The sequence below is a fragment of the Cynocephalus volans genome, chromosome 13 (assembly GCF_027409185.1).
Source record: "Cynocephalus volans isolate mCynVol1 chromosome 13, mCynVol1.pri, whole genome shotgun sequence".
Classification (NCBI taxonomy): domain Eukaryota; kingdom Metazoa; phylum Chordata; class Mammalia; order Dermoptera; family Cynocephalidae; genus Cynocephalus; species Cynocephalus volans.
Window position 1 is genome coordinate 58,134,580 of NC_084472.1, and position 16,386 is coordinate 58,150,965.

Here is a 16,386-nt window from a genome sequence, read left to right on the forward strand (position 1 = left end):
TGCAAATCAAAACCACATTGAGATACCATCTAACCCCAGTTAGGATGGCTAAAATCCAAAAGACTATGAACGATAAATGCTGGCGAGGCTGCGGAGAAAAAGGAACTCTCATACATTGTTGGTGGGACTGCAAAATGGTGCAGCCTCTATGGAAAATGGTATGGAGGTTCCTCAAACAATTGCAGATAGATCTACCATACGACCCAGCTATCCCACTGTTGGGAATATACCCAGAGGAATGGAAATCATCAAGTCGAAGGTATACCTGTTCCCCAATGTTCATCGCAGCACTCTTTACAATAGCCAAGAGTTGGAACCAGCCCAAATGCCCATCATCAGATGAGTGGATACGGAAAATGTGGTACATCTACACAATGGAATACTACTCAGCTATAAAAACGAATGAAATACTGCCATTTGCACCAACATGGATGGACCTTGAGAGAATTATATTAAGTGAAACAAGTCAGGCACAGAAAGAGAAATACCACATGTTCTCACTTATTGGAGGGAGCTAAAAATTAATATATAAATTCACACACACACATACACACACACACACACAAACCGGGGGGGGGGGGGGGAAGAAGATATAACAACCACAATTATTTGAAGTTGATACAACAAACAAACAGAAAGGACATTGTTGGGGGGGAGGGGGGGAGGGAGAAGGGAGGGAGGTTTTGGTGATGGGGAGCATTAATCAGCTACAATGTATATCGACAAAATAAAATTTAAAAAAAAAAGAGAAAAGAAAAAAAAAAATAAGGCACCATAAAAAAAAAAAAAAAAAGAAAAGAAAAAAGGTAAAGCAACAAATAACTTGGGTAAATTATTGTTTTATTGGCAATGCATTTTATAGAATAGCAAAATTAGAAATATACAGAGGGTTCCAGATATTGCCTAAATTCAAAGAAATGTGGTTGTCTAGGTTAATAAGTTTGACGATAAAGTATAATTTGCTTTGATTCACTTAAAACAGGTCACAAACAGTATATCAAATTTAGAAGATAACAGTATTGAAATATCATTTTATCTTATCTTGAAGTTGAACATTTTGTTCTGAAGAGAATCTTTATGGGGAAAACAGTAGGCTTATTATACGTATGTGTAGAAAGAGCTAGACATATTATTTCAACCATTAAATTCTTGGTGATGAGTATGAGATTGGAAAGGAAAATGAGTTAAAGGAACCTGTTGCTTCCAGCAATCGATTTATTGGAGCAACTCTGTGATCTTTTCCCAAAAGTAGTGACAGGTTAGTCATATCTAAGGAGAAGAGACTCTGCCAAAGAAGAGGATGTTGTTGGTCTTATTTTGCTTGATGAAGAATAGGAAAGGGTGATCACAAAGGAACTTTTCAGAACGTGGAGATATTATTTGAATAACTTCTTCGCCAGTGGCAACTGTGGCCTGTGTTCCCTCCTCAGTGACCTCCACAAAGGACTTGTGTAGGACTTTAGACACCATGAGATTCTGAACCTCACTCATGCCTAAGAGGTTGGCATTATCTGGACTGAAGGCATCCACCATCCCCATGGCTTCCAATACGGCTTTGAGGTCATAGCTCTCTCCCACTTTGAACCGAGGCAAGTATAAATTCACATATATCCTGCTCATATTCTGTGAGCTCGTCCATTCTGTTAATTTCTTAGCAGTGATTTCATCTTCAAGCTATAAAAATGGAAAAAATGAAACTGACATGATTATAAACCTCTAACACACCTTAACAATGAATTGAATATGTCGGAAATCTATATTTTAGCAATCAATGATATACAGAAGGCTAAGTTTATTAGATATTATTCTAATAAGCAAAAATAATAGCCCTGAATATATATGTACATTTATTTGAGTACATATATGTGTATATGCATGTACACATATATGTATATGCAGGAACAGAATCATTGCATTAAATTATTTTGTATAAAATAAACTATATATCACTATTCCTTATGCCATCAGCCTACAGCCTATTATATGTATCAAGTTTGAATAGGCTCTTCTTATTTTCCTGTATGCATTATTTATTACATACTGCAATTATGGTGCAATTTTATTATTTTTTTGTTTGATGTATTTGTAAACTTTTCCCACATTGCCATATATTTCTCTCAGTCAAGTTTATTATTAACAATCAATTATTACTGCATACCATCAAACTGCTATCCAATGTATATAATGCTACTTAATTACGAATTAATTAAGCCTTCAGTGTATGTCTGACCCTATACTAAAATATTTGTATTACAAAGATGAATCACTGTTTTTTGCTTTGAAGTTTTTGTTATTTTGAGGGACCGTGGCCTAAAAACTATTGCTTTGTTTAGTCTTGGTATTGTAGGAAAAATGGGGCAATAGAGGAAGAATTGTAGATGCAAGATTTTACCTTTTGTAGACCATCTATTTCATTTGGCAGCAGCACAATCATGCTTAAATCTCTGCCTTCATATGGCATTTCCAGGATCTTGGCCGGCACATCCTCCAGTGCGGCAAAGTTAGAGGACACTGTTTGTTCCATCATCTGCACAGATTTTCTTGTATCCTGCAATAAATTAATGTGTCAAACAAATACCAAGTGAGACATAAGATAAAAAAGGTAATATTATTGAGATATTAAACACATTCTTCTCTTTCTGAAATAACCCAGGAATTTTGTGAATTAAAGACAAGAGTTTCTTCAAGTATTCCTAACTAAATAAAGTTAAAAAAAATAAGACAAAATAAGAGCCACGACAAATTCTATTTTGTATTTGCAGTGGTACATTTCATTGGATGTGTTTATATTTAACATTCAATGGATAGCTGCATTACATTCTACAAATAAAATATAGACAATACCTTGTTCAGCCAAAACTCTCCCTCTTTAGTATTTTCCTTATAAAATTTCTGGGCCCACTGCCCTTTGAAATAGACTGCATTCACCAGAACCAGTTTGGTGATGTTGGTAAGAGATCCATTAGGAAATAGGTCCTTGATTTTGCCTGCAAGGGAAAGAAAACAGGTTCAGTCACACAAGGCACAAGTGGTTTGTCTGGAAGACGCTTTGCAAAAGTTCACCACTGATCATTAATTATTCACCAAAATCACTATTTTAGGGATTCATTGACCAGTGGTTCCTAGGTGCAGCTTTCCTCATGGCACAGATAGAGGTACCCCTGATAGAGGTACCACTTCTTGTCATGGGAAAGGTGTTCAGGTACTCTGTCTATGGGTGACATCAGTCATCTCACACTGAATACTGTTACACTGATTTTATCTACTGCTTCAACATGTTTCCCCCAACTCCTTCTTATTTTTTTTTGCAGCTTTAGGCTCACTACTCAGAGGGAGTAGGGTCTGATTGTTCTTTAGGATGAATGACATGAGTTCTATAATCAGAAACACATGCCCTGTGCTGTCAGACTCTACCCCCTGCATGTCTTCCTATTCATTCTCAGGTTGAATTGCTGTGAGTTTGGCCTGTAATGAGAGGTAGGAGGTAGGTTAGGCATTTGTAGAATGGAGACTTTGTTAAGCTCTCTGCCACAGATGGGGAGACAGCTGTGCAGGACATGGAGGAAGATGTGGTTGAAGAAGCTCCAGCTCAGGTGGCAAAAAGGGTTGTTTACAGGAGGGCTGCTTGTTTCCCTGTTAGTGAAGGAGAAGGGAACCTTTCTTACGTTTCCTCTTGAAGATCCATAATCAAAAGTTGGATCTGATCTAAAGAAAAGGATATGACCTCAAAATGAATCTGAGTAGAGACAGAGACTTGGGATTCACAAAGATACCCTCCATCCAGAGCCATGTACAAACAATTCTCCAGCTGCTTCCATGTAATTGGCTTCCTGTGATCCCCATCCTGGTTCCCCTTGGCTTTCTCCACATTTACTTGGATTATCCCCCCATCTGCAATGCCCTCCCCATCCTTTCTGCAAACCCATTTCAACCCCCCACCCCCAGTACCCCATGCAGAGTCAAGCACAGGTCTTACTCAGAGGCTACTCAAAAGTGTTTCTATAGTGGCCCTTCCATACTCTACCATTTGTTTGGCTTTCCACCCAGGAATTAATCTTCTTTTGACTTCGTTCTGCAGCATTTAGAAAATCAACAGATTCCACACTGGTTAAGTAAAATTTCTTAACATCGTGTAAATATTCCTTTGAGAAGTAAGGAAGAAAGGAGGAATTAAGAGTGATTTATCAGTAACTATGTATTACCAAATTTAATTATTTGTAATTAAGTAAACTGAATCCAGACCCTGAAAAATTCCACTATCTCCTGTCCATGCATATTGTTACACAGGTGCCATGTAGGCAACAGGAAAGGCTGGCACAAGAAGGAGGTCACTGAAGGTCAATATCATCTTGCAAAAGGCAGGCACAGGAAAGATTGTTTGCAAACTGTGAAGCAAGTAGCTCTGAAGGAGTGAATTGCTTCCAAGACTTCTCACCAGTAATTTCAACTCTTACGTTTCTCACCTTTCTATCTTCCATCCTGGGCATTCAGTATTCCCTGGTACTTCCCCAGCTATTCCCAGGGACTCACCCAAGCCTGCCCATTTCAGTAATATACGATTAGTCATACATTTCCCAGCAAGATGTACTCTGTCAGTGACAGTTCATTGGACACATCTCATGATGAGCTCTGCTACCCAACCTCCTCTTTTATTATAAGATACTCCCTAAATCCACACTTTACCAGTTTACTATCTGGGTCTGGGAGACTCCAGTGGGTAGAGGTGTGGAAATGGATCGGATGCACCAGGGCAGATGCTCCCCATCTGAGCCAGCAGGGCTTGTCTGCCTCACTCCTCTCATTGGGCCATTCCGAGACTTAAGACCCAAAACACAAATGGAAGGTGTCGTAGGCCTGGCAAAACTTACCTGGAGAAATTTAAAAGTCTTTTCTCCATAGAGTTTGTTGGCGATCTTCAACTCATATGCATCAGTGGGTTTGTTTAATTCAGTCAGAAGGTTTTGAAATTGTTCATGCATATTTCCTGACTTTTTAACCTTCAAACATCAAAAAGGAAGTTCATTGAATCTATCAAGGTAGATACTAAAATACTAAGTCTGTTAGATTGATACCTAAATGTTGCCAGTCTCAAAGGTGACTTTTGTGCGTATGCACTGATATTTGGTGTGTTTTACCTCAAATGCCCTTCAAAATCCATCTTACGTTCAATCTCTTCAAATTCTTTATTCCTGCTCTAATATACTCCAACCTTTTTCTTTTTCGGACTAAAGATGTAGCACCATTCTACCATAGGATTGTCTTCTCATTGCTCAGCTTCCAGATAAACTTTAAGTTTGTCAAGGGCAAGACCCATATTTCATTTCTTTCTTTCTTTCTTTTTTTTTTGTCTTTTTCATGACCAGTACTCAGCCAGTGAGTGCACCGGCCATTCCTATATAGGATCCGAACCCGCCGCGGGAGCGTCGCTGCGCTCCCAGCGCCGCACTCTCCCGAGGGCGCCATGGGGTCGGCCCCCATATTTCATTTCTAATAGCCATCAAGGACATGATTATATTGAAGTTCGGATATTTTAAATATGTTATGACATGAAGCCCTGTTGTTATACCCCCTAAGACACATCGACTGTGATCTATGGCTTTTCCTTTGTGATGGTCATTCTCTGCATGTAAGACCATTGTGTACCTGGTACTCAGCTAAGGGCTTCACGTCAGAAATTCTAAGTCTTTAGTCCAATTCAGATGAAAACAAGAAAGCTCAGATAATTAACCTCTCTAAGGAGCTATAATTAACAGAGCCAAGTTTTGAACCTAAGCCTGTTTGAATCTAGAGCCTTCTAGTTGCTGGCTAAGAGTTTTGCACTATTAAGAATTTAAACCAATATATCTCATAGCAACAATTTTCCAAAATATACTTGGACTTGTGTCATTCCTCTTGATCTCGTTAATGGATTAATTAAAATTAAATTATTTTAGCAAGAGTATTGTGATTACTACAGTAGTTATTGTTTTATAATAATAATAAATAACATTTATGATGGCTTCCTCTAGGCCAGGCACTATTATAAATGTTAGCATGTGTTTGTATGCATTGAGATAGATTCTCCTTAATCCCTTGTTCCTTGGGATGAGGTCACTGTGATTCAGAGCAATATCTCTCCCATGTTCATCATTTGCAAAGAGAAGAGCTGGGATTTGAACACAACCTATCTGGCTCCAGATGTATGCTCTTGAGTACAATGCTGACCTTCTCTCAGTAAAACAAAAATGTGAAAATAATAATTATGTTACATGAAATGTGAAATCACTCTGTATGTTGCAACTTTTTTTTTATAGGATTTCCTCTAAAAATAGCCTTTTCTCAGTTTATGTGAAATTTTCTGTTTAAACTATGACCTTCTCAGGTAGCTGAAGCTCTTTGGACTGAAGTGTTCTATGACTCACGTGATCTGTTGTAGCTCTTTCTGTTGTGTTCTCTGTGACTTCATTGACTTCATCAAAGTGAAGGACCTGGAAGAGACGGGAAGGGGGACAAGAAAACTTTACTCAAAAGATCTGTCTAAATCAAAGGAAACAAAAACAAAATGAAACACCCAGACAAAAAACAATAAATGGAGAAAAAGCCCCAAAACTTCATTGTAAGAGTTTGCTCCTTGAAAAAACACAGCTGGTTTATCACCAGCCACTTCAAAGAATCCTCATTCATTCATCGCTGAGGAAACATCTAATGGTGAAAGTTTCCCTGAGATTTAAGTCAATACATCGCTTCCACCATAGTCTTTCCGTTTTAAATTCATCTGATTGTTGGGAAGTTGCAGGAGGTCATCCAGCTCCCAAAGAGAGCCGAGGCACAAGGAAGCAGATGGGCAAACATTCGGGGAGGGTGTGCCTCCCCCACAGCTCTGTGCTCACACAGTCACGGGAATGCCCGCTCAGCCCCTTGTGCTATCTATCCATCAGGCCAGCAGATCTGTTGCCATGTGCATGCTAGCTGACAGAGAGACAAAGGGAATAGTTCAAACAGGTCAACATAATGAAGTTGACACCTACCTGCTCAATCTGTAGTGCAGTATTTTCTCTGGCCCCTAATAAGAGCATCCCTAATGCTGACAAGATGCTGAAAGGGGAAAAGAAGATGTTGTGCTCATTTTCTTTTCTCAACTGTTGGAACAGATCAATCATGAATCTGTTGTTTGCTTCACTGAGTGAATTCATGGTGACTTTGGTGCGATCTGGAACTCCTGGAAAAGAATCAGATTCCTTTTAGAATGACTTCACTGAATGGAGCATCGCTCTGTAATAAAATTTTATTAATGGAAAGGACATATCTGGGTTGTGGAATTCTGGCTATTAAAGTTTTTCTTTTTACGTTTCAAGACTGTCTATGTACATGTACACAATGTACATGTATTAATCTCATAATTAAAAGACTCAAAAAATTGCTATTTTTGAAAGACTTTTGTAAACAAGTAACAGTATATATTTATCTTTAAAATAATGATGTTCTATTTCATCACTGGCTGAACTAGGTCTAGATAGAAAGGCTTGATAATGCACACTAAGACGAAGATTTCTGTGAATAACATCCAGCCAGCTCTCAAGAGGCATCTTTCTGACTTTTCCTTCAAGACTCTGTGGTGCCAGGCACTCTCCCCGATGCACGCAAGGGTGCATTTATTTAGTTAGAAATAAATAGTTTAGATAAGGAGCAAATCAGATGAATAAGGTATTTTAATTTTGCCCTGGCATAATAAGTAAAATACAATCTGACAGAATGAAGTAGATGCCTGATCTAAAACACATCATTGTTCTTACTCTAAAAAATAATTTATATTGACAAGAGGAGTAGCTGGAAGCACTTACCCGTGTTTCTGGAGGAAGTAGAGATGGGCAGGGACTCTGTAAGCCTCTCAGTGTGGTGACTGGTGAGATCCTGGATATATACCTCTCCTCTTGCCGCCTCTCCCTGGTTATCGTAGCTGGTATTTCAAGAAAATCAACTTTAGATTTTGCGACCAGGCTAATACTCACCTTTTTGAGCATGACAATTTATGGAAAAAACACAGGACTACTGTTCTGTCACCGTACTTCCTTTTTAACCTGTAGAAAAAAATTGCATATCTGCACTCACTGGCAATCATTGACTCATTTGAAATACATGTAATATCCCATTTCATTTCTAATACCAATAAGAATAAGGTTAAAATTCCAACTTCCTCACATTCCCTATGACTCTCCCAACCATAAAAAAAAAAAATCTTTGTAAATCTCCCAAATGTAAATAATATCTGTTTTTTCTTGAGTATTAAATTGTCTTTAAGGTACACTTTGAACACCAAACAGCTAAAGAAAGCTTACATTCACTATTTTTCAATTCTGAAAGGTTTTGTTCATCCTACCAATTTCCCTAGTGATTATTCTTTATAACCAGGAAAATACTTCTAATTCTAAGACCAAAGAGAGACTGCGGGGGTGTCTCAGCAAATGGTGGGGAACAAGGTCCTATTTCCTTCCCCTGAGTGCTCTACCTTGGCAGAGGTGCTCCCTGTTCCCTCCTGTGCCTCTTGCAGCCAGCCTAGATTTTTTTCTGTTGCTTACAGTCAGTGAAAAAGTTACCGTGCCCTATTAACATGCTGGCAATGAGAAGAGTAACTGAAACTAACAGGTGCCATTTGAATGGCAGCTTTCTAATTTTTCATGTAAAAATGAAACAGAAAATTAAGTTGTTTGAGCTGTCGGGATCATGTCTCTATCATCTCACCATTTAACACACTGGTTTCAGACTTATGGGCTGGAAGCTGGTGTCAAATGCCTGTAAGAAATAATGAAAAGGGTGGGAGTGGGAGGCAGTTCTTTGGATGCCATTGTTAAGGCTGTTTTTTATGGAGACTTATTTTCTGCATATACAGGGTATTTCTGTAGGGAAAATAATATTAGTATTGTTGACCTTTATTGAGCCAGAATATGTATTTGTTTACATTCATGTTGCAGCAACTAGGTACATTTGTTATCCCCTTTTCATAGATGACAGAACTGAGGTGCAGAGTGGTTAAACAAGGCCCAGGTTAGATAGCTTGTGAATTGCACAGGTGAGATTTCAAGGCAGATAATCTGGCTGAGGAAACTGCATATTAATCTGCTACCCCACACCACATAAGACAGCCTCCAGGTTTAAAATAACATTATCTCTACTGGTTTAAGTGATAAGATGCTTTTCTTCTATACGCGTAAAGAGAAAATGTCTCTCCACAAAGTCTGAGGGGCAGGAGTGGGTGAAATACGAAGCCCTTAGCCTGTCCTCTCTGGGGCCACCTAGCAGTGGGGGGAGAAGCCTGGGCATAGAGACTCTTGATGGCTGCATCCTGAGACAGCCAAGAACATGGCATGTGGGGAATGAGTGGGGACGGATATAGGGTGGTTTCCTCTGACTGCAGGTCCCAGAGAGACAGTCAAATCCGGCCCAACCCTTCCTTTCCCAAATTGCCCTATCAAGATGGAATATATGGGAAATGAGTAGCTTTGAGAGGAAAAAGCAATGGGTAAAAGAAGCAGTGTTTTCCCTGGAATACCCTGTACCTTGAGGAATGTATGTGTCTAGGGAGAGGACTGTTGTCCCAGGGCATCTATACGAATATCTCCCTGACCACCAAGGGTGGGGCTATTGGTTCTGTGAACCCTCTTTTTATGAGATGTAGTTCATATACCTTAAGCTTCACTGTTTCAAACTGTGCAGTTCAGTGGTTTTTAATATATTCGCAAAACTATGCAACCATCACCATTGTTTCATTCCACAATAATTTTATCACCTCCAAAAGAAACCCTGTATTTCATTCTTCCCCTTCTCCAGACCCTGGAAACCATTAATCTACCTCCTGCCTCCATGAATTTGCCTTTTTCTAAATATTTCCTATAAATAGAATCATGTAATATTGTCCTTTTGTTGATGGGCTTCTTTCACATAATATTATGTTTTTAAGGTTCTTCTGTGTTCTTGTGGGATCAGTGCATCTTTTTAATGGCTGAATAATATTTTATTGTATGGATATACCACATTTTCTTTATTCATCAATTCGTAGACATTTGTGTTGTTTTTATTTTCTGTACTGTTCTGAATAATGCTGCTGTGATCTTTCACAGGTGGCGTGTCTTCATTTCTCTTGGGTATACACTTATTAGTGGAATCACTATGTCATATGGTAACTATGTTTAACATTTTGGGGAAATGCTGGACTGTTTTCCACAGTGGCTGAGCCATTTTACATTCCAGCCAGCAATGTGTAGCGTTCTGACTTCTTCACATCCTCCCTGACACTTGTTACTGTCATGGGCCCTTTTAAAGATCAGCAATGAGTTTGCTGTCTCAGCACATCACAAAATCACAGGAAGATTAATCTAGAACAAGGGTCCAGAAGCACATACGATGGAAGAAGGGGTTGTGGGGAACTCGTATCTTACATTGTCACTCGGAGATTTGATACATACACATTGATAGGGGAAACATGAGAGCAGCATGTCCTGAGGCTGGGGAAGCAGGCAGTTAAAATGAGGGTTTTTTTTTAGAGTTTAAAAAAATTAAAATAGCCAAAGCAGTTATGAGCAAATAAATAAATAAATAAATAAATAAATAAATAAATAAATAAATAAATAAATGAATAAAGCTGGAGGCATAACACTACTTGACTTTAAACTATACTACAAAGCTATAATAACCAAAACAGCATGGTACTGGCACCAAAACAGCCACACGGATAAATGGAATAGAATAGAGAATCCAGAAATCAACCCATATACCCACAGCATTCTGATCTTTGACAAAGGTACCAAACCTATATACTGGGGACTGCCTGTTCAGCAAATGGTGCTGGGATAACTGGATATCCATATGCAGGAGAATGAAACTAGACCCATACCTCTCACCATATACCAAAATCAACCAAAAATGGATTAAAGAATCAAATATAAACCCTGAAACAATAAAACTCCTTAAAGAAAACAGAGGAAACACACCAGGAAATAGGATTGGGTGGACTTCATGAATTTGATCCCAAAGCACAGACAACTAAAGGAAAAATAAACAAATGGGATATCAAACTAAAAAGCTTCTGCAAACAAAAGAAACAATTAATAGAGTTAAATGATAACCAACAGTGGCACACTCGGGAGAGTGCGGCGCTGGGAGCGCGGCGACGCTCCCGCCGCGGGTTCGGATCCTATATAGGAATGGCCGGTGCACTCACTGGCTGAGTGCCGGTCACGAAAAAGACAAAAAAAAAAAAAAAAAATGATAACCAACAGAGTGGAAGAAAATATTTGCAAAATATACATCTGACAAAGGATTAATATCCAGAATATACAAGGAACTCAAGCAACTTTACAGCAAATAAACAAGTAACCCAATTAAAAAATGGGCAAAGGAACTGAATAGGCATTTCTCAAAGGAAGATATACAAATGGCCAACAGACACATGAAAAAATACTCAACATCACTCAACACCTAGGAAATGCAAATCAAAAACACACTGAGATACCATCTCACCCCAGTTAGGGTGACTAATATCCAAAAGACTGAGAATGATAAAGCTGGCAAGGTTGCAGAGAAAAAGGAACCCTCCTACGCTGTTGGTGGGATTGCAGAATGGTGCAACCTTTACGGTTTGGAGGTTCCTCAAACAACTACAAATAGATCTACCATATGACTCAGCTATTTCACTGCTGGGAATATACCAGAGGAACAGAAATCATCATGTTGAAGGCATACCTGTATTCCAGTGTTTATTGCAGCACTATTTATAATAGCTAAGAGTTGGAACCAGTCCAAATGTCCATTATCAGATGAGTGGATATGGAAAAGATGGTATATCTACACAATCAAATACTACTCTGCTATAAAAAAGAATGAAATACTGCCATTTACAATGACATGGATGGACCTAGAGAGAATTATATTAAGTGAAACAAGTCAGGCACAGAAAGAGAAATAGCACATGTTCTCACTCATTGGTGGGAGCTAAAAATAAATAAATAAATTCACACACATACACACACACACACACAAAGGGGGCGTGAAGAAGAAGAAACAATTGCAATTCCTTGAAGTTCATACGACAAGCGAACAGAAAGGACATTGTTGGGAGGGAGGGGCGAGAGGGAGGAGGGAGAGAGGTTTCAATCATGGGCCACAATAATCAACCACATTTGTATATCGATGAAATAAAATAAAATTAAATTAAAAAAAGAAAAGAAAAAATAAAAAAGAATATGTAACTAAAAAAATTAAAATTTTTTTATTGGTTATGAATATTCATGAGATACAAAGTTGATTGTCACCCCTCATGCCCATGATGTGAGGGCGAGATTCACACTGGAAGCATACCCATTATCACAAATTGCATTTGTAGCATGTGTCCTCCCCCTATTATCCCCAACCTCCATCCCCCTCCCCTTACCCCCCCCACTCCACTTTGTAGCCCAAGGAATGCCCTTTCCCTCTGCAAGTCCAATACACTACTGTGGTCTTTCTTTCCTTCCTTCTTTCTCTCTTAGCTTCCACATATGTGTGAGTACACATGGTATTTATCTCTCTGTTCTTTGCTTATTTCACTCAACATTAAGTTTCTCCAGGCTCATCGATGGTGGTGCAAATGGGAGCATTTCATTTTTTTTTATGGCAGAGTAGTATTCCATGGTGTATATATACCAGTGTCCTTATCCAATCATTCATGAATGTACATTTAAGTTGGTTCCATGTCTTGGCTATTATAAACAGAGCTGCGATGAAGATAGGAGTGCAGGTATCCCTTCAACATGATGATTTCTATTCTTCTGAGTATATACCCAGTAGTGGGATCGCTAGATCATATAGAAGGTCTATCTGTAGTTGTTTGAGAAACCTACATACTGTTTTCCACAGTGGTTGTACTAATTTACAGTCCCATCAAAAGTGTAGGAGTGTTTCCTTCTCTCCACACCCTTGCCAGAATTAGTCATTCACCATCTTTTTGGTTCTAGCCAGTATAACTGTGGTGAGGTGGTGTCTGAATGTAGTTTTAATTTGCATCTCCCTGATGACTAGTGATGCTGAGCATTTTTTCATGTACCTGTTGGACATTTGTATGTCTTCCTTTGAAAAATGTCTGTTCAGCTCCTTTGCCCATTTTTAATTGGGTTATTTGTTTTTTTTTTTTTTACTGTATAATTATTTGAGTTCTTTATATATTATGGATATTAATGCCTTGTTGGATGCATAGTTAGCAAAAATTTTCTCCCACGCTGCAGGTTGTCAATTCACTTTGCTGATTGTTTCCTTTGCTGTGCAGAAGCTTTTTAATTTGCTATAGTCCCATTTTAAAATTTTTTCTTTTGATGCTTGTGCTTTCAGGCTCATGTTCATAAAGTCTGTGCCCATACCTAAGTACTGAAGTGTTTCACCTATATTTTCCTTACTATTTTACAGTTTCAGGTCTTATACTTAAATCTTTAATCCATTTTGAGTTGATTTTAGTGCCTGGTGAGAGATACATATCTAGTTTCATTCTTCTGCATATGGATATCCAGTTTCCCCAACACCACTTGCTGAAGAGGCATTCTTTTCCCCAGTGTAGATTTTTTTTTTTGCCTTTGTCCAATGTCAGATGGCTGTAAGCCTGACGGGTGATTATTGGGTTCTCAATTCTACTCCACTGGTCTGAGTGTCTATCTTCAACAAAATACTAGCAATCAGAATACAGCAACACATTAAAATTTTTTTTCACTATGATCAAGTGGGATTCATCCCAGGGATGCAAGGATGGGTCAACATATGAAAGTCAATAAATGTGATCCATCACATCAACAAACTCAAAGACAAAGAACATATGATTATCTCAAGTGATGCTGAAAAAGCATTTGACAAAATTCGACATCCCTTCATGATAAAGACTCTCAACAAATTAGGTGTAGGAGGAAATTATCTCAACACAATAAAAGCCATTTATGACTAGCCCACCGACAGTATCATACTGAATGGGGAAAAACTGATGGCCTTTCCCTTAAGAGCAAGAATAAGACAAGGATGCCCACTCTCACCACTTCTATTTAACATAGTACTGGAGGTACTAATCACAGCAATCAGGCAAGAGAAAGAAATAAAGGGAATCCAGATTGGAAAAGACAAAGTCAAACTGTCTTTATTTGCAGATGACATGATATTATATATAGAAAAACCTAAAGACTCTATCAAAAAACTCCTAGAACTGGTTAATACTTCAGTAATGTTGAAGAATACAAAACGAATGCCCCAAATCAGTTGCATTTATATACTCAAATAATGAACTAACAGAAAGAGAAATAAAGCAAGTGAGCCCATTTACAATTGTCACAAAAAAATATAAGATACCTAGGGATCAATTTAACCAAAGAGGCGAGAGACCTTTACAATGAGAACTACATACCACTTCTGAAAGAAATTAAAGAAGATGGAAAAAGATGGAAAGATATTCCATGCTCTTGGATTGGAAGAATTAACATTGTGAAAATGTCTATACTACCCAAAGTGATCTACAGATTCAATGCTATCCCCATCAAAATACCAGACATTCTTCACAGAAATGGAAGAAACAATGTTACCTTTCACATGGAATAACAAAAGACCCCAAATAGTCAAAGCAATCCTGAGCACCAAAAATAAAGCCGGAGGCATAACACTAACTGATTCCAAATTATACTACAGAGCTATTGTAACCAAAAAAGTATGGTACTGGTATAAAACTGAGTTTTGAAAACCCAGTGACCTTTCCCCACAACCCCTTCTTCCATAAGTTGGCTAGTGATCATATGCAAATACTTCTGAGGATTGTTGAGTCATTGGTTCCAGGAATCCACGAATTAAAAAAAAAAAAAAAAAAAAGACAAGAGGAAATTGCACTTTCAGAAAGCATCCTGACATTACTAAAGACTTTATAGGTTGGTTAAGAAATATCCTCTAGATTTTCCTGAACTTTACTTCCTTGAGAAGGGCATGAAGTTTCCTCCATACTGCTAAGTTGCAAATCAAAGAGAACCTTTTATTTCTTCCTTCTTACCACGTACGTTTCTTGTGCTTGTTATACAGGGAAACTAGTTAGTGGAGAAGGTTCATCAAGCATGAAATAACAGGATATGTGCCCATTACTGTATTCCCTAGGATCTCACTATAGACATAGATGTAGATATGTATGTACTGAATAAGCTCAGAACAAAATTAATTAGTTTTCTTTTTTAGTTTTCAGAGAGGAAAAACAACTCTGGTAAGGTTTAGAAAGAAGTTAGTTAGGGTATCACTCTCATATGTAAGTACATCATGGAACAGACAAAATGATATTACCTCCACTCATCCTTCCCCACTTCCCGTTCCACTGGCACCACTCAGGACAGACATTGTAGGCTATGCTTTCAACCTAATCTGACCCTGTCCCATCATTGATCTTTTATTATCCCCTCCCCTAATTCCCTTTGGCATTCTTGTTCTATTGCCAAGAAAACATTCCTATAGGCTCTTCCTTTTACTAGAGCTGTCCCTCTTCCTCCTTGCTTTATCTGAATATGGATTTTCCCCAATACTGCATGTCTCTTGATATTTTCTCATGGATATACATTATGTATTATGCTTTTTGTATAAAAACAACACTAATTATTGTTGATGCTTGCCTCTGGAGTACTGCCAATGAAGCTGCAAATTCTAGAGAGGAAAAGAAATTTGATTGCATTGCATATACGTGTGCTGGGTATTTCATTTTGCTCTTCCAGTTACACCCTTCATTGTTCTCCTCTGGGTTCCAGGAAGCTGAGTTGCACAGTGATAATAAGGCTCCTGTGCCCCCTGGCATCCAGCTAGATTTGGCTGATGGCTGGCACCAACAGTAGATCAGTATCTAGGTGAGGTCAGAGTGCTTAGTCACATGGCTCCCTCTCAGTTAAGTTTGCAAGGGATGGTTGCATCACTTATCAAAAGCTAAAGATATTATCAGGCAGTCTTTCATTTCTTCTGTGTTATTGAGCAAGCTTTTCTACATCTAGTTTCTTTGGATTTTGGTAATCATTCCTTTCTCTGTCCATATGAACTAGGGTTAGATTAGTCTCTCTGCTGTTGGCTGTTTCACCATCTTTTGTTGCTTTCTTTTAGCCCTGATCCTACGGTTGTAAATAGTTCCTCTCCTTAATTACCCATTTGATGATGCCATTTGTTTTCTGCAGGGACCCTGACATGCAGTAAGTAATTGGTATCAGAAATGGCTTTAGGAAACAGACCTTCAAAACGGAAGCCTGAGATCGGGCTGCTCGCATGCCGAGAAGCACATGCTGAAAAGAAATGATACCTTGGTATACGGGCACATGGTAGCATCAGAATGTTCCTGATGGAGGCGAAACATGCAAGTGGAAGTCAAAGTGTTGTGATTGTGGTGCTTAGTTGCTG

The 16,386-nt window shown here is 38.5% G+C and overlaps 1 protein-coding gene across 3 annotated transcripts; it reads right to left on the bottom strand.

Moving 5' to 3' along the window:
* Positions 1-1,269: 1,269 nt before the first annotated feature.
* LOC134361978 (serpin B4-like) lies at positions 1,270-7,172 on the bottom strand. 3 transcript variants are annotated; one of them, XM_063077254.1, is made up of 7 exons: positions 7,008-7,172; positions 6,402-6,467; positions 4,869-4,988; positions 4,025-4,142; positions 2,845-2,987; positions 2,393-2,548; positions 1,270-1,674 (listed from the first exon to the last, which is right to left on the bottom strand). In XM_063077254.1, the coding sequence occupies exons 1-7, from the start codon at positions 7,170-7,172 to the stop codon at positions 1,270-1,272; spliced, it is 1,173 nt and encodes a 390-aa protein (XP_062933324.1). The 3 variants fall into 3 exon arrangements, with proteins under 3 accessions (XP_062933324.1, XP_062933325.1, XP_062933323.1); XM_063077255.1 differs by having other exon boundaries at positions 2,393-2,485; positions 4,869-4,997; XM_063077253.1 differs by having other exon boundaries at positions 4,869-4,997.
* Positions 7,173-16,386: the final 9,214 nt, after the last annotated feature.